Source organism: Pantherophis guttatus, chromosome 3, assembly GCF_059756535.1.
Source record: "Pantherophis guttatus breed Tessera chromosome 3, ASM5975653v1, whole genome shotgun sequence".
NCBI lineage: Eukaryota > Metazoa > Chordata > Lepidosauria > Squamata > Colubridae > Pantherophis > Pantherophis guttatus.
Window position 1 is genome coordinate 121410165 of NC_142065.1, and position 24856 is coordinate 121435020.

General features: G+C 47.1%; 1 protein-coding gene across 50 annotated transcripts in view; it reads right to left on the reverse strand.

The window, feature by feature from the left end:
* Positions 1-24856, reverse strand: part of CXXC5 (CXXC finger protein 5) — a 167571-nt gene that overhangs the window by 25757 nt on the left and 116958 nt on the right. For 45 of the 50 annotated variants that reach the window (XR_015733563.1, XR_015733558.1, XR_015733554.1 and 42 more), the window contains one exon: positions 23384-24344. The exons of 1 other annotated variant lie outside the window; for it this stretch is intronic. Coding sequence is in view for 33 of the 49 variants with exons in the window: in XM_087891258.1 (XP_087747384.1) it covers positions 23384-24163 (780 nt within the window). In the remaining 16 variants the exon portion in view is untranslated. Of the gene's footprint in view, positions 1-5848; positions 9805-23383; positions 24345-24856 lie in introns of those variants that run through there. 4 more of the 50 variants (XM_087891253.1, XM_087891255.1, XM_087891252.1 and 1 more) reach the window with 1 other exon arrangement.

A 24856-nucleotide genomic window follows, 5' to 3' on the forward strand; every position in this document is an offset into this window, starting at 1 on the left:
GACCATTATAACATTTTTTTGCTCGAAGTTAATAGAGTCATTAACCTATATGTACCAAAAATAACCCCTAAAGCCAAAAAAAAAAAAAAAATTACCCATATCAATAAGAAAGTTACAATAAAAAAAAAATCTCTTTGGCGAGAAAACAAAACTGGCTACATAGCTACTGTATTATTCGGAGTATAAGAAGACACACTTTTTTCCCTCCTAAAAGAGGGTGGAAATGTTGGTGCGTCTTATACACCAAATATAGCCATTTTTGGTCTCCCGAAGCCCTGCCCCGCTCATCCCATTTTTGCGAAAAATGGGCCCGTTGTTCGCAAAATCAGGGCGCACAGAGGGTTTGGGAGGTCTGCAGAGTGCTCCTGGGGGCCAGGGAGGGCAAAAACCTTTTTTCTTTCGTATCTCTTCGAAATCTTGGTGCATCTTGTACAGTGGTGCATCTTATAGTCCAAAAAACCTGGTAATTTTACAAACCACTACAAAGCCTTATGCCACCCGATAAAGGCAGAATCAGTTACCATTGCAATCAGGAGGAAGAGTTGTTAAACTCCGTCACAGCCTTCTATAATTTCATAAACACCAATCTTAAAGACTCGAAAACTATCCCACTCCTAAAAGGGCCTAACGGGGAAGACTGTAATGATGAAGCTGTTAAGGCCAACCTTTTAAATACGTTCTTCAGCTCAGTCTTTGTTGACTGACCCCCCATTTCCTAGTCGTATCCTAACAAATTGTAATGATTTACTACATATTGATCTTACAGTAGATATTGTTGAAATGGCACTACGTAACCTAAAGCCATCTCTATCCACTGGCCCTGATGGCTTATGTGCCTACTTCCTGAAAAAGCTCGCCACTGCCCTAGCTGAACCTCTATGTACAATCTATGTGGTATCTTTTAGAACCAGCTCCTTGCCCGATTTATGGTCATTAGCCACGGTCATACCTATTTTTAAAAAGGGAGACCCTAGTCTAGTGGAAAATAACAGACCGATCTTACTCTGTTGCGTCACCTGTAAAGTCATGGAATCAATTATAAATCAATCCATTACCCTCCACTTAGAAATAAACAACTTGCTTTCCAACAAGCAGTTTGGTTTCAGGAAAAATTTGTCCTGCAATCTGCAACTTCTACACTGCAGAAACATTTGGACCACACATCTTGACCAGGGTAAAGCAACTGATGCAATTTACTAAGATTGGGCATTGGTCCTACCTGAATGCCCTTTCTCTGCATTGTGGAACTGGCAGCCAGGCATGGGTTAACTCAGTCTGATATCCAACAGGACCGAGTCTGCAAGTTATTAAGCACTCCTCTTCCTCTTGCTTCCCAGCTTTCCGACGAGGATGATGCTGCAGACTGTCATGCTGAGCTGCAAAGACAAGGTTATGCCCCCACCACAGGAAGGGAAACACCGCCCCCAAGAAGCCACCCACACCAGACCCAGGAGGCCAAGGTTGGCGCTGGCTGCCGGGCCCACAATGCACAGAAAGGGCATTCAAGTAGGACCAATGCCCATTCTCCAGAAGAGTGGGACCGGCAGCCAGGTATGGGACATATCAAAGCCGATATCCTACTGGGGGAGGAGCCAACCGGCCCGGTGTCCCCCGGTCAGTGTGAACCTGTTGAAGCACCCTGCACCCAAAGGCTACATCCGCTGATACATACATATCTGTTGTGGCTCCATCCTCCGAGCCTATCTTATCGGAGGAAGAAGGCTCCGAACATGAAGGAGAGGAGCCGGCCAGGCCTCCCTCTCCAGGCCCCTCCTCTCTGGCAATGCCTCAGGTGTCTGCCGAGGGAGAGGAGATTGACCAGGAGCCAGGTGTCTCCGATGACAGCGATGAGGGTGATAAGTCGTTCCTGGATCCACGCCAACGAAGGCGAGATAAACATTTGCAGCAGATGAGGAGGCGTGCCAGGGATTAAGCTGAGTCACTGGACCACACCCCACAGGCTATATAAGAGAGTGTGGTGGCCATTTAGAATCTGTGATGGACAAAGCTAACTTCTGGCTAGTCACTTTGTACAACGCCAAATCTGCTGAAGGTTTCATGTTTGAGCTGGACTGTTTTGAACACTGTATTCGTTGGTGTTATCTGGTGGAGGAACACTCCCTCTTCTTGTAGTAAAGCACTTGGCAGACGGTTATCGTATTGCTGCCAAGTTCCTGATAACGAACCTTGTGTGTGCCGAGTACTTCTTTAACCCCTGGCTGGCTGTTTGTGTGTGTGTGGGGACGGGGACAGAACATCTTGTCCGTCACCTGAAATGTAAACCATTGTTTAACCATGATGGACCAACAGCTGCAGCAGCAGTTACAGCAGCTGCAAGATGCCAACCAGCTCCTGCAGCAGCAAGTCAGCCAGCTAATTGCGCAGCTGGCTTTGGGAAATGCACCTGCAGCTGTCCCTCCACCTCCTCCTCCTCCCCGTCAGAAATGCCCTATCAATGTGCCAGATAAGTTCTCTGGGCAGCAGGAGATGTTCCCGGCCTTCATGGGACAATGCCAATTGTTTATGGCTATGAGGCCAGAGGACTTTCCGGACGACCGAGCTCAGGTGGCATTCGTAATTAACCTCCTCTCTGGCAATGCCGCCCGATGGGCCATACCCCTATTGCTGCAGAATAGCCCCTTGTTGGCAGATTATCAGGGCTTTTGGCAACATCTGAGGGTGATGTACGAGGACCCCCTGAAGACTCAGACTGCAGCCAGGCGCCTCAAGGACCTCTGTCAAGGGAAGCGCCCCTGCAGGAATATGTGGCTGAATTTCGGCTTCTGGGCCAGGACTCTGACTGGAACGATGCAGCGTTAAGGGACGCTTTCCAGGATGGCCTCTCCGACGACCTGCAGGACGAGCTGGTGCAGGTGGAGGCGCCTCAGACCCTCAACGCCCTCGTAACACAGTGTTTGCGCATCGACGCCCGCTTCCAACGGCGCAAGACCCACCGGCCCATCCAGGAAACCCCGACCGTTTCTGCATCCCTGCGTCCTGCACCGACAGCGTCCCGGGTGACCCCGCGTTTCGTGGCAACCGCGGAGGAGCCCATGGAGCTGGGAGTGGCTCAACCACGCCTGACAGCCCAGGAGCGAATGCGGAGATGCCAAGGGGGATTGTGCCTCTATTGCGGGGAGGCTGGACATTTTGCCGCCTCCTGCCCCAGGAAGAGCAGTGGGGCGCTCAAGCCTGTTCCGGAATCTTGGCGTGACCAGCCGGGAAACGGGGCAGGTCTGGCCTAGGGGAAACCCTGGGTCAGGCACGTAGCCATGCCCCGCCGGAGTCGGCGGCTGTGGACTGTGAGCCCCCTCGGCACCTGATTCTGGACACCCGGGTTTTGTTGGCCAACCGGTCGGAGGGGCTTCAAGCGCATGCGCTGGTGGACTCGGGGGCCACGACAAACTTCATGGACCAGGCCTTTGTGGCCCATTTTAAGGTTCCCATGGTTCCAGTGGACCCTCCATTGAGGGTCGAGACTATTGATGGGCGGGAACTTGTAGCGAGGCCCATTAAGTTCGTGACTCAGCCTTTGCGCCTCACCATTGGGGCCCACGAGGAAGCGATCCAATTTTATGTGACGGCGGACCTGCATTTCCCGCTGGTCTTGGAGATGGCCTGGCTTCGGGCCCACGATCCGCAGGTGGCCTGGTCAAGGAATGCCATCTCCTTCCCGAGCCTGCAGTGTGTCGATCACAACTGCCACACCTGTGCTGGCCAGGATGTCTCCACCCCTGCTGTCTCTTTGCCTCCTGAGCTGACGCCCTTCGCCGACGTGTTCAGCGAAAAGGAGGCGGACCGCTTACCCCCGCATCGACCCTATGACTGCCCGGTGGACCTGATCCCCAATGCGCCACTGCCCGTGGGATGCCTGTATTCCATGTCGGAGCCCGAGTTGGCCGCCCTACGGGACTTCCTGGACAAAAACTTGCTCGAGGGTTCATCCGGCCTTCGTCCTCCCCTCTCTCAGCCCCGGTCCTCTTTCTGAAGAAGACGGGGGACTTACGCCTGTGCTGTGACTACCGGCGGTTAAACGCAATCACCGTGCGGAATCGTTAAACCCTGCCGCTCATCTCGGAGCTGATGGAGAGGTTGCGGGAGGCCTCGATCTTCACTAAGCTTGATCTCCGAGGGGCCTACAATCTGGTGCGCGTGCGAGAGAGGGACGAGTGGAAGACGGCGTTTGGCACCCGATACGGCCACTTCGAGTACACCGTCATGCCATTCGGGCTGACCAACGCCCCCGCAGTTTTCCAGCATCTAATGAACGACATTTTCCGGGACATGTTGGACCAGTTTGTGGTTATATACCTGGATGACATTTTGATCTATTCCCAGACCCAGTAAAGCCACCTCCAGCATGTCCGCCAGGTCCTACAGCACCTGCGGGAGCACCAACTCTATGCGAAGTTGGAGAAATGTTTCTTCTTCCAGACTTCCATAGAGTTCCTAGGGCACATCATCTCCCCCAAAGGCATCGCCATGGACCCGCGCAAGGTAGAGGCCTTGCGTAGTTGGGAACCCCCTCGTCGGGTGAAGGACATCCAGCATCTGCTGGGTTTCACCAACTACTACCGAACTTTCATCCCGGGCTTCGCCACCCTGACCTTGCCGCTGACCGAGCTCCTTCGGAAGAAGGTTCCGTTCCAGTGGGGTCCCCCGCAGCAACAGGCCTTTGAGGTCCTGAAACAGGCCTTCATCACGGAACCTGTCCTGAGGCACCCCAACCCACATCGTCCGTTCATAGTCGAGACAGATGCGTCCAATGTGGCGATTGGGGTGGTGCTGCTACAGGCCCCGGTGGATGGCGGCACTCTTTTTCCCTGCGCTTATTACTCCCGGAAACTCAATCCTTCTGAGCGCAATTACACCATCTGGGAAAAAGAGTTGCTGGCTATCAAGGCCGCGTTCGAGGCTTGGCGGCATCACCTCGAGAGGGCCCGACACTAGGTGGAGGTGCGGACGGACCATCGGAACCAGGAGCACCTCACCACGGCCAGGAAGTTGAACCAGCGGCAGATCCGGTGGTCGTTGTTTTTCGCCCGGTTCAACTTCCAAATGACTTATATCCCGAGCGGCCACAACCAGAGAGCAGATGCTCTATCCCGCAAGCCGGAGTACTTTTGCCCTAAGGACTCCCTTCCCCACGGACGGTGCTGCCAGCGAAATCCTTGGCCACGGTCCAAGAACCGATGGACTTGCGGGCTCAGGTGCTAGAAGCGCAGCGTCAGGATGACTGGTCGCAGCAGCGGAAAGCGGAAGTCGGCCCCGCATCCCCATGGACTTTGGAGGAGGGCTTGTTGAAGCACCGGGACTGGTTGTACGTGCCCACGAGTCCGCTCCGAGCCCTTGTCATGAACCAGTGCCATGACAACCCCGCGGCGCATTTCGGGTTCTTTAAGACGCTGAAACTGGTGACTTGGACTTTTTGGTGGCTTCAGGTACGGCACGGCGTGCACGCGTACGTGACATCCTGTGTGACGTGCCGACAGGCCAAAGCCGCATCCAGCCCACCTCCTGGACTCCTCCAGCCGCTGCCGACACTGGAGAGACCGTGGGGAGCCATCTCCATGGACTTCCTGACGGACCTGCCACTGTCCGCTACATTCACGACCGTCCTCGTGGTGGTGGATGCGCTCACAAAGATGGCACATTTTATCCTGTGCCGTGGACTGCCATCAGCCCACAACACAGCACGCCTGTTCCTGCAACACATCTTCCGCCTCCACGGCCTGCCGGACCGGGTGGTTTCGGACTGCGGGGCCCAATTCATGGCCCGCTTCTGGAAAAGCCTGATGGCCGCGTTTGAGGTGCAGGTGTGCCTGTCATCGTCACACCATCCGGAGACTGACGGGGGAATGGAGAAGGTCATCGGCATCCTCGAACAGTACCTCCGCTGTTTCGTCAACCAGCAGCAGGACAACTGGGCCGAGTACCTTCCCCTGGCGGAGTTCGCCTTTAACAACTCCCAACACACCTCCATCCAGATGACCCCATTCCATGCCAACGCGGGATACCACCCACGGTTTTTCCCACTGGCCATCTCGGACTCTCCTGTTCCCAAAACCCAGGACTTCCTCTCGGAACTGCAAGCAGTGCAGCAGCTGGTGTGGCGGCAGCTGACCCGGGCAAAGGAGGACTACAAGCGGGTCGCCAACCGTTCTCGACGGGCGATGCCACCGCTGGTAGTGGGAGACCGGATATGGCTGTCCACGAAACACCTCCCGACGGACCGACCGGTAAAGAAGCTCAACCACCGTTTTATTGGTCCCTTCCCGGTCGAGGCAGTCATCAACCCGGTGGCCTACCGGTTGACTCTGCCACGCTCCATGCGACTCCACCCTGTTTTCCATCGGTCCCTCCTGGTCCCTGAAGCCCCAACGAGCCATCTCCGACGCCCGACAATGCCTGCCCCCCCCAGCCGCAGCCGACGAGGACGACACCTCGACGTACGAGGTGGACAGCATCCGGGACTCCCGTTGGCTGAAGGGGCGCTTCCAATACCTCATTGCCTGGAAGGGGTACAGGCCCGAGGATTTCAGCTGGGTGGACGCTTCTTCCGTTCAGGCCCCTGACCTGGTACGGGCCTTTCACGACCAGTTCCCGTCCTGACCACATCCCGACCGTCAGACCCGGGGGAAGGGCCCTGCGGTGGGGGATAGTGTTGTGGCTCCATCCTCCGAGCCTATCTTATCGGAGGAAGAAGGCTCCGAACATGAAGGAGAGGAGCCGGCCAGGCCTCCCTCTCCAGGCCCCTCCTCTCTGGCAATGCCTCAGGTGTCTGCCGAGGGAGAGGAGATTGACCAGGAGCCAGGTGTCTCCGATGACAGCAATGAGAGTGATAAGTCGTTCCTGGATCCACGCCAACGAAGGCAAGATAAACATTTGCAGCAGATGAGGAGGCGTGCCAGGGATTAAGCTGAGTCACTGGACCACACCCCACAGGCTATATAAGAGAGTGTGGTGGCCATTTAGACTCTGTGATGGACAAAGCTAACTTCTGGCTAGTCACTTTGTACAACGCCAAATCTGCTGAAGGTTTCATGTTTGAGCTGGACTGCTTTGAAAACTGTGTGTATTCGTTGGTGTTATCTGGTGGAGGAACACTCCCTCTTCTTGTAGTAAAGCACTTGGCAGACGGTTATCGTATTGCTGCCAAGTTCCTGATAATGAACCTTGTGTGTGCCGAGTACTTCTTTAACCCCTGGCTGGCTGTTTGTGTGGGGGGGGGGGACGGGGACAGAACATCATCTAATTTATAATGGCAGACAAATGGGGAAGGGGACGTCCAGGTGGGAGCCCTACAGATGTCCCCCAGGGAGGCCTGGGTAGCCCAAGACGCCGAGGTGGCTGCACTCCTGGTGGAGTGGGCAGTGATACGCCAAGGGGCGGGCAATGCCTGGGCCTTGTAGGCTTTAGCAATACAAGCCCAGGGCCAGAGACCTAGAGTGGAGGATGTAACCTTATGACCCAAGGTGGCAGGTTGAAAGGAGGAGGAGGTCCGTTTAATATATACACGGAGAGCTCTCCAGACATCTAAGGTATGCCACAAGCGTTCCAGCCGGTGTACTGGTTCAGGACAGAAATTGGGTAGAATCAATTCCTGAGATCTATGGAACGTGGTATTAACCTTCGGAATGAAGGTAGGGTCCAGTCGTAGAACAACCCTGTCGGAATGGAAGACACAGGTCACCAAGAGAGCCGCCAACTCGGAAATGCGGCGAGCCGAGGTTACGACCACCAGGAAGGCCATCTTGTAGAAGAAAAACTTAAGACTGGCCTCCCTCAACGGTTCAAAGGGACCTCTGGTGAGGGCATTCAAGACCCATGTGAAGTCCCAAGTGGGAAACCAATGGATAACAGGGGGACGAAGATTAGCTGCCCCCGAAGGAATTGTCGAATCAAAGGAAGGTGTGAGAGGGAACTCCTGGACCCGCACCACAGAATGGAAGAAAGGGCAGCTACCTGTCTCCAAAGAGTGTTAGGCGCCAATCCCTCCTCTAGGTTGTCCTGCAGAAATTCCAGGATGTTCACCGTGGACACCTCCCTAGGCTCCAGAGCCATTTTGGAGCACCAATTGCTGAAAGCCCGCCAGGTAGTGACATAGATCCGGTTGATGGAATCCTATCGCGAGGCGAGGCCTGAATGAAGTCAATCACGCTGGAGGATAGCTGGTCCTTCCTCAGGAGATACCGCTCAAGTGCCAGGCGGTCAGTTGGAACCACCAAGAGTCCGGGTGGACCAACTGCCCCTGGCTGAGCGATATCCTGGCCTGAGGGAATCTCCAAGGCTGGGCCACAGAAAGGGCCACCAGGTCCGTGAACCAGGGGCGCCGGGGCCAATGAGGAGCCAGCAGCAGTAGCTCTGCCCCCTTCTCCAGCATCTTCCTGATGACCTTGGGGAGAGGGGGAAAGGCGTAAAGCACACCTGGAGGCCATGGGCTGCGCAGGGCGTCCATGCCTTCCACTCCTGGCATTGGATATCTGGCAAACAATCTCTCCACCTGGCGATTGTCGCGGGTGGTGAACAAGTCAACTGTCAGAACCCCAAATCAGACCGTGAGGTCCCTGAACAGGTCCGGGTGCAGGCACCACTCCCCGTGGTCAACTGAAGCTCTGCTGAGCGGGTCCGCCTGCATGTTCACCAACCCTGATATATGAGAGGCCTGAATGGATCTTAGATGAGTCTCTGCCCAGAGGCCCAACTGAATGGCTTCCTGCATGAGGTGCCAGGAATGGGTCCCTCCAAGGCGGTTCACTTGGCAGCCACATTACCTGTCACAATCAAAATGTCTCGGTCTTCGACCACCATCTGAAATGATTGCAGGGCTAGGTGGATTGCCCGGAGCTCCAACCAATTGATGTTGTGGGTCAGGTCCTCTGGAGTCCACTGATCCTGGGCCATGCATGAATCGAGGTGAGTTCACCAGCCGTGAAGGCTGGCGTCCATCGTCAGAACTAAGCGATAGGGTTCCCTGAACTCCCGACCCTGTGACAAGGCGGGGGAGACCCACCATCTGAGGGAGTGTCAGACCTCTAGGGGAATCCGGACCAAGGGGGATGTAGTGCTCTGATGGGTCCTCTGATATGGGAGAAGAAACCACTGCAGCACCCTGCAGTGGAGGCGGGCCCATGGTACGATGCCTATGCAGGAGATCACCTTTCCCAGTGTCACTGCGTTATTTTATTTACCAGCTGAGCCAATTATTTCTGGACTATCTGACTTTCTGTACCTTGCCAAGAATTGTTATCAGAAGCTACTACGCATGTGCATCCACCCACATTCCTTCACTTGCTTCACACACTCTTTCCTTTGTTCTCTTGCCAGCAAGGTCCGGCTGAGAAATAGCCGGCAAGAACTATTTTCAAAAATGTAGCAATTAACTTTTCTTGGTTAGTGAGGTGTTTTATTTTCTTTATAACAAATAAATGAGTTTTATTAGAAACTTTTCTTCGCGTTTCTTTTTCAGAATATTGCAACAAGGAATAAGCCTCGATCCATCCTCTAAACCAGAGCCAAACATGGGATTAATCAACGCCCTGACATCTGGTAGCTCGGACGGTTGATTTATGGCTTTTTTCCTTGTTTTGTTATTTCTGATAAGAGCGCATAGGCAATTAGTTTTTAGCTACTGAGGTACGCTAATTATTTTTGCTAAAATGCCGAAACAGAAGAAAAAAGGCAAAATGAAACTAAGACCACTCTTCCTAAATGATTTGATTGATCTTTCCAACGAAGAGGTGGCAGACAGGAGATTTTCCGATTTCCAGCCCCTTACTTCAGCCACACGCCTGGAACAAGAAGCTGTGGGAACAGAAATGGAGGGAGATAAGACAGAAGCTGTTTTTGAAGGTGAAGCACTACGACTGAGGTCAGTAACTCCCCCTTCTAATTATGCCAGCTCTCAACCTGTCTCCCCAGAACCTTCTGAATTTGTAATGCTCGGTGCAAGGCCAAAGCAAACTGCCGAGCAAAATTACTCCCACGCAGAGAGAGAAACAATTCATTATTCTCCTCGAAGCTCTAAGCTCACCCTGGATGAGCTGGCTATGAAAGCCTATCGTGACCGTATAAAACTCTATGAACAGGAGCTATCCCAGGCAAAAATGGCTATATCTATGCTTGAGCAAGATAAGGGAGATAACTTAAGATTTTCAAAAAGCGCCATATTGTCTTCTTCCTCGGAGCCAAAGACACTCCCCCTGGTGGATCCTGTGTCAGGCCAATTAAGACAGAGGGCAGTGCATACGTCACATGAAAGTCTCCCTGATCAAGTTACATATAAACCTGCCACGCAATCATTCCTTGTAACTGGGCTGCCCGAAGCTAAAGGTGCAGCACCATCTGCTGGCGAAAGAAATTTACTACAGGAAGCTGAAATGCCACAAGTGTTTCCACAGGCCCAAACTCAAACACCCCCTGGTGGTGTTGGTGTCCTTTTAGATAGAACACAATTAAACTTAATGAAGCAAAGGCAAATGACTGCATCTCCAGCAGGTCATGCCAATATTGCAGATCAAGCACAAATGGCAACTGGAATACAGCAGATTCCAGTGCATCAGCCACAGCAGCTACAAATGCCTGCATATGTGCCCCAGCCACAAGTGCAAATAGGGCCACCTCCTGGCCCCCCTCCAATGGCACAACCAAGACCATTTTTAGGTCCACAACAGGCACAGCAAATACCACAGGCATTTCTGCCAGCACAACCAGCATATCAAATGCAGGCTCCTTACCAGGCATTTTCTGTCTCTCCACTAACTGGTGAGTCAAAACTAAAAATGTCAGGACACAATTACAAAGTCTGGGTCAGTGAGATTAGACTATTGCTTCTTAAGAGAAGGCACTCACTCCATGGTTTTTAATCCTCCTGCACAACCATGGGATTTTGCAATACGAGATCTAGAGTTAAGAGCTCGTACAACATTATTGATGTCCATGGATACTGAACTGCAGGTCACTTTTCCACCAAACACAACAGCCCGACAAATTTGGGCTGAATTGGAAAATTGCTACAGGCCTGTCTCAATTGAATCTTCATGTTTACTCATGTCTGAATTCCACAGTTTGAGATTGAAACCTGGTGAACAAATTGGAGGGGACTTGACCAAACTGAAAGGACTGAGAACAGAACTGAGAGAAAGAGGCCATAACATTGAAGATATTCAAATGATCAGCATCATCATTAACTCTTTGAATTATGAATGGAAAGATGCTGTTACAAAAATTAACCAAGTCCCAATTGCTCAACGCACAGTGGACAATGTCTGTAGACTTTTAATTGAAGAAGAGGCATTCATGTTGGCCACGCCACATTTGAGAGGACCACCCGCATCAAGAGCTCCAGCTAGGTGCCCCTTCCGAGGAAGGACCTACACTCCAAGGATGCCAAGATGCTACACCTGCAATCGTGTGGGACATGCCACCCGGGATAGTCCCCAACGAGTTCCAGCTCCCGTCACATACCAGCCCAGAGGAACAGATTCCAGAGGCAGAGGCAGAGGCGGAAGACAAGGTCGTCGTGGTCCCCGACGTAATCCACAAACTCCACTCACCACATTGGCTTTAACCAATGATCCACAACCTCAACCAGAGTACGACAGACGACTCCTGTGGACTTTGGACAGTGGTGCAGCATTGCATGTTACCTACAGAAAGGAACTTTTCACAGAAATGCACGAGCCTGAACCAGAACTACGTGAACTTTATTCTTTTTCAAATCATCCTTGTCAGGTCAAAGGAAAAGGAACTGTTTATGTTGAAGAGCGCGATGCATTCATTTCTGATGTTTATTACATACCAGCAGCAACCAGTAACTTGCTTAGTCAGAGTCACTTGTCTAGAGCATTAAAATTCCAGGTTCACCACCTTGAAAATGCAAGTTACATAGTTAAAGATGGAGATATTGTTGCTGGAACCATATTAATTGGTGGTGTTTATTACTTAAAGCCAAAGCCTAAAACACAAACACAGGCAAGTATACAAACTCCAAAAAGGGAAGGCCCAGGCCCAGAGAGAGATGTTCCAGAGAGAGATCCTGTTGCTATTCCTAAGGCTCCTAAAGCCAACAAAAATAGAATTGGTAAACAGGTTGCTCAGAGCAAGCCTGAGGTTCCGCATAAAAATGTTATGTTGAGAATTCACTAACTGGTAAACCTTTGCATTCTAGGTGTATCCATAAATGGCATAGAAGATTGGGGCATGCCAGTTTCCGTGTTCTTAGGAAGATGCCGGAGTTCGCAAAAGGTTTGGATCTAAAGGGGTGTAAGATGTTTTTGGATTGTGCTGTATGCAAAAAGGCCAAATCCAAAGCAGCAGCCATTCCCAAACACGCTACACGCCTGTCAACACGCATTTTTGATTTGGTTCACACTGACATAGTTGGTCCTTTCCCACCATCATTTGGTGGTAGAAAATATTTTCTAACAATTGTTGATAATTACTCTAGATATGGATATGTATATCCTATGAAAGAAAAATCAGAGACTTTTCAGATCTTTAAAGACTTTGCAACCCTTGTTTCTACCCAACACCAAGTTCGCATTGCCAGAATCCAGAGTGATCGTGGTGCCGAGTTCATGTCTCAGTGTTTCCAGGACTGGATGCGTAAGAATAGAATTATTCATCAGACTTCGGCCCCTTACACACCAGCTCATAATGGAGTCGCAGAACGAAGACAAGGGGTACTGCAAACCATGATGCGTTGTCTCCTAGAAGACGCCAACCTTGGTAAGATATACTGGGGTGAAGCTATAAAATATGCAAATTACATTGTTAACCGTACTTGGAGCAGTGTAACAAATCAGACTCCTTTCTTCATGTTGTATGGCTACAAGCCCGATCTTAAAAACATCCATATTTTTGGTTCATATGCTATGGTGAACATTCCCTTAGCTCAAAGAAGAAAAGGAAGTCCAGCAGCAAAGAGACTGAGATTTATGGGTATTGATGATAACTCAAAATGGAGCAGATTTATTGACTCTAAACATGCAATTTTAATTTCCCAATCTGCTAATTTTGAAGAAGATATTGACTGGTCCAGGATTCATTCCAATGATCCTGGAGTTTATTTTCCCAGAGATGATACTGCTGATGCCACGCAGATTGATGATCAAGATTCCACTGGTTCTTCTCAACCCGATGTTCCGTCTTCGCAAGCCGCGGATGCTGACGCTAGCGACGAAAGTGAGGACGAGGACGAAGCAGAAGAAGACTGGACAGTTGTCCCGAGACGTTCCAAGAGGGCCACAAAAGGGATCCCTCCACAACGATATTCTTGGCAACTGACAAAAGCACCCTTGCCTTTGATTTGCAATGTCACACTTCCACCTGATAATTTCACACAAATCAAGCAGCTCCCTGATTCAGAGCAAGACAAATGGTATGATGCAATGCAGGTTGAAATGGACAGTCTAAAGAAACTTAAAGTATTTACACCTGCAAAACCTCCAGCAAACAAAAAGGTCATTGGCACTCAATGGGTCTACAGAATCAAAAAGAAACCAAATGGTGAGTCATTGTACAAGGCCAGACTTGTAGCTCAGGGTTTCGCTCAACGTTATCCTGAGGACTACACAAATACTTACTCACCGACAGTCAGAACTGAGAGTGTAAAAATTGCTTTAGCAACTGCAACTATCCTTGGTTTAGAAGTTTTCCAGTTTGATGTTGACACGGCTTATCTACATGCAGACCTAGATGAAGAGATCTACGTGAGAAGTCCTCCAGGATTCCGACAGCAAGAAGGGGATACCTGGTTCCTAAACAAAAGTCTTTATGGTCTGAAACAATCTGGTTTAATGTGGTATTTATGTCTTACTGACAAACTAAATTCAATGGGCTTTATTAAGTCCGAAACTGATGAGTGCGTGTTCACAAAAAGATCTAACAATGCATATAAGATAGTTCTTGTTTATGTTGATGATATTGTTTATATTGGTCTAAATAAGCAAATGAATGAAATTTTTGCCGAAGCTTTGCATTGAAATCATTAGGTCATATTAGCACTTATTTAGGTGTTCAGATTGAAAAGACACAGAAGGGGTTTAGTCTTTCACAAGAAGATAAAATTGAACAAGTTTTGCATCATTGCAACATGAAAGATGCTAACACAACAAAAACACCTATGCAAACAGATTTTCATAACTTGACACAAGAAGCAAGTCCTGAGTTCGACGATCAAACACTTTATCGTTCAGTCATTGGGTCAGTATTGTACATTAGTAGTTGGACCAGACCCGACATTGCACTTAGTGTTAATCTTTTATCTCGACACGTAGGTAAGGCAAAACAGTTTCATTGGACATGTATTAAGAAATTATTGAGATACCTAAAATACACTAAACACATGAAATTATTGTTAGAACCAACACATACTGATTATGCAGAATTATGTTGTTATGCAGATTCTGATTGGGCAAGTGATAAGAAATCACGCAAAAGTACTTCAGGTTATATGATGTTCTTAAATGGATGTCCTGTTTATTGGCAAGTACGTAAACAGAATTTTGTTTCTTGTTCATCTACTGAAGCTGAATATGCTTGTGTTTCAGATGCATGTAATTCTCTAACTTGGTTTGATGCTTTAGTCACAGATATCTGGACACACCCGATCCGACCGATCACCGTGATGGAAGACAATGAATCGGTGGTTTATATTTCTGAATCACATTTTACAGGTTCTAGGTCCAGACACATTGACATTCGTTATCAAAATATAAAACATTTAGTGAAAAAAGGTTTTGTCAAAATGCAGTATGTATCTACACATGATCAAATTGCTGATATGCTCAACAAACCACTTCCAGCAGCTCAACACGACTATCTGCGTAAGAAGATGTGCCTTATTTGATGATGTACTGATATTCGCTCAACTGGCAAAGAAGGGGAATGTCACTGCGTTATTTTATTTACCAGCTGAGCCAATTTTTTCTGGACTATCTGACTTTCCGTACCTTGCCAAGAATTGTTATCAGAAGCTACTACGCATGTGCATCCACCCACATTCCTTCACTTGCTTCACACACTCTTTCCTTTGTTCTCTTGCCAGCAAGGTCCGGCTGAGAAATAGCCGGCAAGAACTATTTTCAAAAATGTAGCAATTAACTTTTCTTAGTTAGTGAGGTGTTTTATTTTCCTTATAACAAATAAATGAGTTTTATTAGAAACTTTTCTTCGCGTTTCTTTTTCAGAATATTGCAACAAGGAATAAGCCTCGATCCATCCTCTAAACCAGGGTGATTTTTCCCAGAGCCAAACATGGGATTAATCAACGCCCTGACACCCAGGAACTGGCAAAGAAAGTGCAGAGGAACTGGTTGCCCCGCACTGACCCTCATAACCAGATCATGCAGATTGGAGAGACGCTCCTGGGAGAGATGTACCCTGTTCTCGACCATATCGATAATCGCCCCCAAATGTTGGATGCGAGTTGTCAGATGAAAGAGGCTCTTGGCCCTGTTGATTGAAAAGCCGTGGTCCTGCAACACCAGGAGGGTGGTAACCAGGTCTGCGCTCGCCAGAGACTCCGAATGGGATTGGATAAGGAGATCGTCTAGGTAGAATTGTATCCTTATTGGAATTGTCCAGAGATGGCCTGCTAGGGCAGCCATCAGTTTGGTAAACACTCTGGACACGGAGGAGAGACCGAATGGCAGGGCACAGTATTGGTAATGGTTCCCCGTGTGGCAGAAATAGAGGAACCTTCTGTGGGCTGGGAGGATGGGAATGTGGAGGTAAGCCTCCATCAGGTCTACTAACATGAAGAAGTTGCCCTCCCCAACACTCTCCAAAATGGACTGGAGAGACTGCATCTTGAACCACCAGTAAACTATGTGGCGGTTCAAGGACTTCAGATCGAGAATTACCCTCCATTCCCCCGAGGCTTTTTGAATCATGAACAAACAGGAATAAAACCCCTGTCTGTGTTGCTCCCATGGAACCAGCTGTACGGCCTGAATGGTGATGAGATGTTTTATGGCTGATTCCACAAGGAGCCGCTTCATCCGGTCCCGTGACGGGACAACAGATGAACAGGCTCGGGGGGTGGGGGGGGTGGAGAGAAATTCCAGGGAGAGGCCTGACCTAACCATCTCCCTGACCCAAGCGTCCGTGGTGGTAACCTCCAATTGGCTGGCGAAAAGCGCCAGTCTGCCTCCAATGGGAGGGTTGGACAAGCAGTCAATGGGAGCATTGACCCCTCTCACCCCAAAAAGGCCGCTTAGGAGGACCTCTCTGTCCCAGGCTTCCCTGTCTGTCCTGGGGTCTACCCTGCCTAGGGGGAAAGGACCATTGTGATCTCTGCTGCATAAAGGAACGAAAATAGGGTGCTGGTCTAGAAACTGACCTGTGGGACACATTAAGTAAGACCTTGCACTTATCCCTAGATTCTACCAGGAGGGGTTCCAGGGAACAGCCAAAAAGCATGCCCCCCGAATATGGGGCGGACGCCAGGCGCCATTTGTTCTTGGCATCAGCATGCCAGTGGTGCAGCCAAAGCAAGCGGCGGGACGAGATGGTGGACCTGATGGATTTGGCCACAAAGGATGGGTGGTCCAGGACCAGGTCCTCATCATCCGACAAATCTGGTTCCCTCAGAAAGTCCTTTCCTGCCAAAGAACCCTGGTTAGGGGAAACAGCAGGGTAATCTAGGTCCTGTGAAGGGCCTGGATCTCCCAATAGGCCATGGCTGACCTGGGAGCTAGGGCAAGTGGAGACCCATGAATGGATTCTCTGCTGCATGATCTCTGTCATGCTGCGTTGAACGGCCACAGAAATCAGGTCAGCTATATCCGCTGGACACTGAGGGCCATCCTACTGGTCATGCCTGAGGCCAGAGGCTGTGGGCATAAACATGGCTTCGGCCTATCTCACAGGCTGGGCCCATTGGGTGGTCATGGGGTCAGGGTCCAGGGCGCCAGGCTCATCCAAAGACCAGATAGCCGTGGCCTCCTGCTGTGGGAGGGCCGGTTGGTCCAACTGAAGTGGGGGAGAAACCGGCTGAATAGGTTGGTCCCCAACATGTAGGTCCCGAGACCTTTTGCCAGCCTCCTTGATGGCCCGATCTGTGGCCTTTTCAATCGCCTTGTGGCATTTACTGGCCTCTCTCTCTGAGGCCTTAGAAGCCTGTTTGGGAGGTTGATGGAGGATGGGTTGCCTTGCCCCGAGAGGAGACCCTGGTACCCGAAGGGCCTGCCTCCACCTGGGCAAGAGGCCCATCTGCTGTAGCTGCCTGAATGGCCCGCTTGTCAAGCTGCTTGGAAGGAGCGGTTGCCATCTTGGAAAGGGCCGAGGCCTGAAAGGCTAGGCCTCTAATCTGCACGTGGCAGGGAGGCTCACAAAGGAGCACTACTGGGCCTGAAGCAGGCAGAAGCCTCTGGAGCCTTCTCTGTGGGGATGGATGCTGCCCTCTGTCTTCCAGCTGATGGAGCAGTCTTACCGGGCTCTTGTGGGTCTCTGCGAAGCCGGGAATCCTTCCTGGGGCTTGCCGTTGTCGCGTGCTCCTGCGCGCGTGGTCTGTCGCAGGGGAAACCCCCAAACCCTGGCTCCAAGGCACGATGATCAGGACACAGCCCGGGAGTGCCAGTCCAACGCCCTGCTGATCGCAGGAGCGTCGCCGCAAAACGGCCTTCAGCGGGCTCTGGCAGATCATCATTCACGCTGGGAGAGAAGGGAGCGATACAAGGCAGGCTCCCGACCCGATTTGCATGCCCTGAAGGCGGCCTTCAGCAGGTTCGGGCTGGATCGCCCTTCACGCTGTAATTCGACACTTGGTATAAAAAATTCTTCTTATAGCAAGGGAGCAGCTCCAAAAGGCACGTCTCTCCCAATCAGACCGAGTCTGAAAGCTGGGAAGGAAGAGAAAGAGGAGGTGCTTAACAACTTGCAGACTTGGTCCTATTGGATATCAGACGGAGTTCACCCATGCCTGGCTGCCGGTCCCACTGTTCTGGAGAATTCTGTAAAGACTTTGATTCAGTGGTGCACGACAAACTACTGTTGAAATTAAGTTCTTACGGCATCTCTGGATCCCTACACAAGTGGATAGCCGCGTTCCTGTCAAACAGGCAACAAATAGTCAAAATAGAGAGGGCCCTATCAAGTCCGGCACCAGTTAACAGCAGAGTCCCACAAGGCAGCGTTTTAGGACCCACACTCTTTCTGCTTTACAACAACGACCTATGCAATAATATTATAAGCAGCTGCTTCCTTTTCGTTGATGATGTAAAATTATTTAACACCACTGACAATTCTGCTGCCCTGCAAAGCGACCTTGACTATGTGTCAGAATGGTAGCGCAATTGGCAACTCCAAATTTCAATTAATATATGTTCTGTCCTACACATTTGACAATAAAAATCAGAACACCAAATACAAGTTGGGCGGAAATGAGAGTAAGGTAGACAACCTCACTCTCTCAAGGACTTAGGAGTACTCATCTCAAACGATCTAAGCCCCAGAGCACACTATAACAGTATTGCCAAAAGGCACTAAGAGTTGTTAACTTAATTTTGCGAAGTTTCTTCTCCGGTAATATTGTATTGCTAACTAAGGCATACAAAACCTTTGCCAGACCAATTTTTGAATACAGCTCGTCCACCTGGAACCCACACTGTATTTCGGACATTAACATGATTGAGCGGGTTCAGAAGTATTTCACAAGAAGAGTACCCCACTCCTATACTCACAATAGAATTCCCTATGCCACCAGGCTTAAAATGTTGCATTTGGATAATCTGGAATTGCGCCGCCTGCGGTCCGATTTAAGCATAGTACACAAAATTGTCTGCTACAACATCTTGCCTGTCAACAATTTCTTCAGTTTCAACCACAATAGTACACGGGCAAACAATCGATACAAACTCAAGGTAAACCGCTTCAAACTTGATTGCAGGAAATATGATTTCAGCAACAGAGTGGTCAACGTCTGGAATGCTCTACATGATTCCATTGTTATATATACTTGTTGTCTTGTACATGTTTGACAAACAAATAAAATAAATAAATAAAATAAAAAAGTAAAAGGAAATACAAGGAAAAGAATGTCTACAAAAACCCACTGGTACTTCAGCAACAGTTCTGAGTTTTCTCTTGAGAAGGGATGAAAGATTCTGAAGGGACTAGGAGAGAGAAGACGCACTCCAGAAGTGCTATCCTACAATTTATGTGACTCTCATTAATTATGGAAGTGATGATTCCAATGTATCTAGAATGCACCAGATTAGGGAAGGCTGGTCTACATTATTTCTTACTCCTGGATCTACACATGAACGTTGTTCTTTGATACTGAAAGTATAAAATCATGCAATTGTGTTAGACGTTATTTTGGAAATAATGCCATTCCATTTTTTTTATCCAAAGCAGGAACTGCAATGCAACACATTACTATAAAATACACAATAGCTTGCTGCTCAGTGGTGGGTTGCCCCCGGTTCACACCGGTTCTATAGAACCGGTAGTAAAACCGGCGGGAGGCTCTGCCTACAGACCCCGATGTCATCAGAACGCTTCTGCGCGCGCGTGGCCTTGTTACGAACCAGTAGTAAAGGTAAGTAGAACCTATCCCTGTTGCTGCTCAGACTCCGCTTAGGTATCTCCAACAAAACTAGGATCCCCAAAACAAAACAACCCTCACCAATTGGAAGGTTCTTAGTGCTTCTTTCAATTTCATTCATTCATTATAGCCTTTTCTTTCTGGACCCAGAGAACTATTCTGATTCTTTGTTTGCATGACTGTCTTTTCAAACACTGTTATGTTTTAATCCACCAATGATGATATTTCTCTTAATAAACTTTAATACTGTCTGAAGAAATGAAAATGATAAAATAGTAAAACGAAATTGCTTGGATAGTAAATAAATGTCACAATGTTAATAGAATAAAGACACATGCATTCTGGATTTTATCAAATTCTAAAATGCCTAGAAGAGAAATATCTTAGCCTAGTACAACTGTGATGTTTCCTAAATCAGGGGTCCATAACCGTTAAGACCCATTCATGTACATGCGGTATCCAGGCAGTATGCAAAACCACGCCCACTAGTCCATGGGAAAACCACCCTCCACAGAACCAGTTCCTGGCACCCAAAAGGTTGGGGGCTGCTGTCCTAGATGGAAGACGGATGGCTGGCCTCAGAAGGAGAAAGGTTTAAAAGTTTAAAAGGACAGCATTAGTACCCTGAGTTTGGTTTAGAAATGGTCTAGAACCCAATATAGCTGATACCTTAATATTCTGTTGACCTACCCCAATTAATACAATTCTTAATATTCTGTTGACCTACCCTAATTAATACAATTGTACTTCAGTAGAAGTACAATTCTGGATTACTGGATTATTTAAAAAAATAATTCTAATTAGAACAATAGGAGTAATCTGAGTGAATGAAGTATTACACCTGATTCCAGACAAGATAATTTGTACATTTAGTACTGATTAGTTGGTAATACACCATTTAACCACTCAGACAACCCCCAATGGCAATGACAAGAGTAGTCCCAAACAGCATAACTGAAATTTCAGAGAAAGTCCATCCCAGATTGAATATCATTCACTTGGGGAGACAACCTATCTCCATCTCATGGTATTTTTATTTTATCTAGGCTGCATTTTAACATACTGGCTATCAAATAGCTTCCAGTCAGCTAAGCAAGAAACTGAAGGACCAAACTTCCAAGGACACCAAATTCCAGTAAGTAGATTTATTATTAGTTAATGACCTCCACAGCAAAAGAATTCCAGAAGACTGCTATCCATCCTGTACAACCAAATAAAATCAGGGTTTAAATTTTGGCACCTCTCCACATAATGTACAGGCTAGAATATACAGGCTTTGGATGCAATCTGACAATTCTGTAATTCAGGAATCAGCAGTGACCCAAATAAGAAATCAAACCTGCATAATTTATATGCAACAGATTTAACAAAACTGCATGCTACATGAGAATACTGATGTTCCCTTCCTTTATGGAAAAGCAGCCTCAATTGGTGAATTTTAGTTCAGAGAAATAATCACCTGGGGGGGTTTGCTTTTGTTTTATCTCTATTCAAAATTCGCATTATCCAAGCTCCAAACTGCATCTGATTTTTTTTCTTGCAGAAGGTGCACCATCATGGCTTTGGTGCATACATTCTAATTTGCTTTCTTGAAACAACTCATTTGAATCAAGTTCATCTCCTGCTGAATTGCTGATCATATCCATGCAATTTTCTTCATAATAGCATGGAAGTGATTTGCCATTGTCTTATCTTTTTGCAACTATGCTGAAGAAGCCCCAATGTTATTGTCTATCAAAATTGATTTATGTACATTTTCAAGTAAAATGGGAGTAAATTGTTTAATTAAGGTCACTCCTCAAATTCAAATAAATTTATTTTTTAAGTCATTAATGCATCTTGAGAAATGAACTAGTATATACACATTTTTCTTTGCTTGCAGATTTGCAGTTAAATCTAAACATTACTGGATTTTTTTCACATGCTGGAATTATTTATGTCTTTATTTTGCTGTGCTTGTATCTCAATTATAATCCTAATCCTTATTGTCTAATCTTTATTCTTTCATTTGAGAGCTCATGTTTACTGTATTTAAGCACCCATTCTTTCAAATTATAAAGATTTGGAGCTCTATGCTTAGTCAAACATCAATGAGCTTTACTAAATCAAATTCTATTGACAAGAAAAGTTTAATAAAGGTTCTGGGCATGGACTTTCAAGATTGTCAGCTACTGGGCAAAGTTCAGACAGATAAACATCTGCGAGAAAATTCACACCATCCCAAGGGTTTGATGAAATAAAATGAAAGAATGAATGTAATCTTTATAACAAGTTAACTTCCTAGGAACAGGATATTTTCCAGAGTTTAAGAACTATAATGGGGTGTTCTAGAATATAGACATATGTGTTCCTTGTGCTTCCAAGTTATAAGAATCTTGTATAGCTGGTTAAATCAAGACCTTTGGGACTTTGAAGAGATGATGCTGAGCTTGTCGATCAGAAAAGTCGGCAGTTTGAATCCCTAGTATAGGTCTCCTTTGTGAGCAGGGAGTTGGGCTAGATGACCTCCAAGGTCCCTTCCAACTCTGTTACTGAGATGTAGTCAAAATCAGTACTGGGCTAAGTAAAGAGTACTATGTTGCAATATGACCAAGGGAGGGAGGGAGGGAGGGAGGGAGGGAGGGAAGGAAGGAAGTTAAGTGCCTAGCTCTGATTCTTTGAGAACTCTCACATTATGCTACATCAAGCTTCATTTGTTTGAAACTAATATGGATTAATGGATGATCACATCTTGAGAAGAGGCATGCATATTAACAACTTCCTCATAAATAGTACAAAGTGGTAAATCTTTGCATCACTTAATAACTTCCATGAAGAGGCAAAAACCCTACATCTTTATTTCTAGCTCAAAGAAGGATGAATACACAGTTGCACCACCTAAGCTACAAACTCTAAATGCAAATAGAGATAGTCTTTGACTTACAATATTTTGTTTAGTGACAATTGCACTGAAAAAAGTGATTTATGACTGTTTTTCACACTGACAACTGTTAACAGCATCACAATGACCACATGACCAAAATTTGGATGCTCGGCAACCGACTCATATTTATGACATATCCCAGGGTCATGTGATCACATTTAGTGACCTTCTAACAAATAAAATCAATGGCAAAGCCAGATTCACTTAACCGTGTTGTTAACATAACAACTTTAATGATTCATTTAATGATTGTGGCAAGAAAGGTAAAGTGAGCAAAACACACTTAACTGTCTTGCTTAGCAACATAAATTTTGGGCTCAATTGTTTTATAAGTCAAGGGCTACCCATATCCCTCCAGCTGTAAAATTAATAAGCTATACCTATACCTTCTTCTACCCTTGGCCCTTCTTCTAATATAAGCTTACCTTACACCATTGCTGAAATATTAAAATCAAAGTAACACATGTAAAAATATTGTGAACACTCAAAAGCACTATAGTATTAAACAAGAAATGTATACAAGATAGAATAGATCCTCTTTCTTTAATGTACAGGAATTTCTTCCTGTACTTATTATCTTTCCTTGGAAAAATACTCAGCAATCTGAACCCATGCATGCAGTCTTGGATGGAGGTGTCCGTGACTGCCACATCAGCTGCTTAACTTGCTATAAGGTTCTAGCTCATTGTATCTCATGAAGGAAACTAATGTAAAACACCCTCTCTTTTAAATATTATTATTAACTGTGTGGATGTATATCTGTGAAAAGCCTGGGCTATATAAAATATAAAGGTACAAATTGTTAATGGATTCAAACGTCTGACATTTCCACATCCAGTCCTCATAATTTGATTCCACAAAGGACAGTTGAGAGGGAATTATTAAGCTGTGTCAGCAAAGGCAATTACCTCCAGTGCAGCAGAAGGCTTCTTTTTAAGTTCTTCACATTTTCGGAATTTGCAAATCTGATGTCCAGTTTTACGGTTCCTACAACTGCTGCACTGCTCACAGTTTATTCGTCTTCTGCAAGGAGGACACATGCCACATCGTTTTCGTTTCTTTTTCCCTGAATTGATGGCAGATGCCAATTCATTCTGCATTGGGTACTCTGCTAAGCCAGCCATATGGAGTGCACTTTCTGCCAAAAATACACCAGCAGGGGTCATAATGAAAAGGCCAGGGTTGATGGGAAAAGCCCCCAGGTAAGGAAAATCAGATGGGTTGTTCATTGTTTCAGCTGTTGAGACAGCTTCCATGTCTGAGATGCCCGTCCCATGGTCATTAGGCAGAGGGATGTGCTCCTGGACTACTCTTTTGAGCAACTCTGTAGACTGAGCAAACTGTTGCAAGATGTTCTGTCCTTCCAAAGAAATATCTGATCTGCTCAACATATCAGAGATGGTTTTGTGCTTTGAGGTAGAATTGCTTTTTTCCACGATTGCCTCACTGCTGTTGGTCATAGGGACACATTTCTCTGAATGTTCACTTAATGAGCTGCTGCTACCAAAAGCAGAGTAATGGGACAGTGGTCGAGACTTCTTAAGACTTTTGTTCAAAGGTTCACTAATTATCCCACTTTTGTTCCTTCTTTCCAAGTTGATTGAGGGCTGAGAATCACCAGAATTGTTGCTTTTTTCCAACAAGCCTGGCTTGATACCAGCATCTTGATGGGCGTCAGGATCAGACATCTTTCTTTCTCTTTTTTTAAACAAAAAGACCAGACAAAGCAACCAGCTCACTTGTAGAAAATGATCAATCACAATAGTAAGAGCAGTAATCACAAAAAAATGGAAGGAGCAAGATCTGTCCTCAGTGTAATTTCACAGTCATTACAACATCTCCTGCAGGTTTCATATATCACACGTAGCTCTGAAAGTAAAAAAAAAAAAAAAAAAAAAAAAAACAGAGAGGAGAGACGTTAGCAAACTGCTAAAAGTTAGTAACTGCTAAAACAAATAGCTTCTCTATTAGTGTTCAACTTAAAATTTCCCTTATACCGTGTTTCCCCGAAAATAAGACTGTGGTTTTTTTTGAACTGTGAAATAAGCGCTTGGCCTTATTGCCATGCACTCAAAAACCCGATTGGGCTTATTATCAGGGGATGTCTTATTTTGGGGGAAACAGGGTAATAAAGTCAGGACGCATCACATAGTCAGAATAGATATTTCCATGTGATTTGCATCATTAATCTAGATTTTACAGACCTTCGCTGGATGACTTACTCTGTGATCTGACACTGCTTGTACAATACATGAGAAACAAGAGACTAATTCAATTCTTTATTTGCAAACTTCTTGGCTCTATATCTTCCCTTCCTTTCAGGGTACTCAGAAGATCATTTCTCCTACAGGTATTGTCCTTGATGTGACCAAGCAGGATAG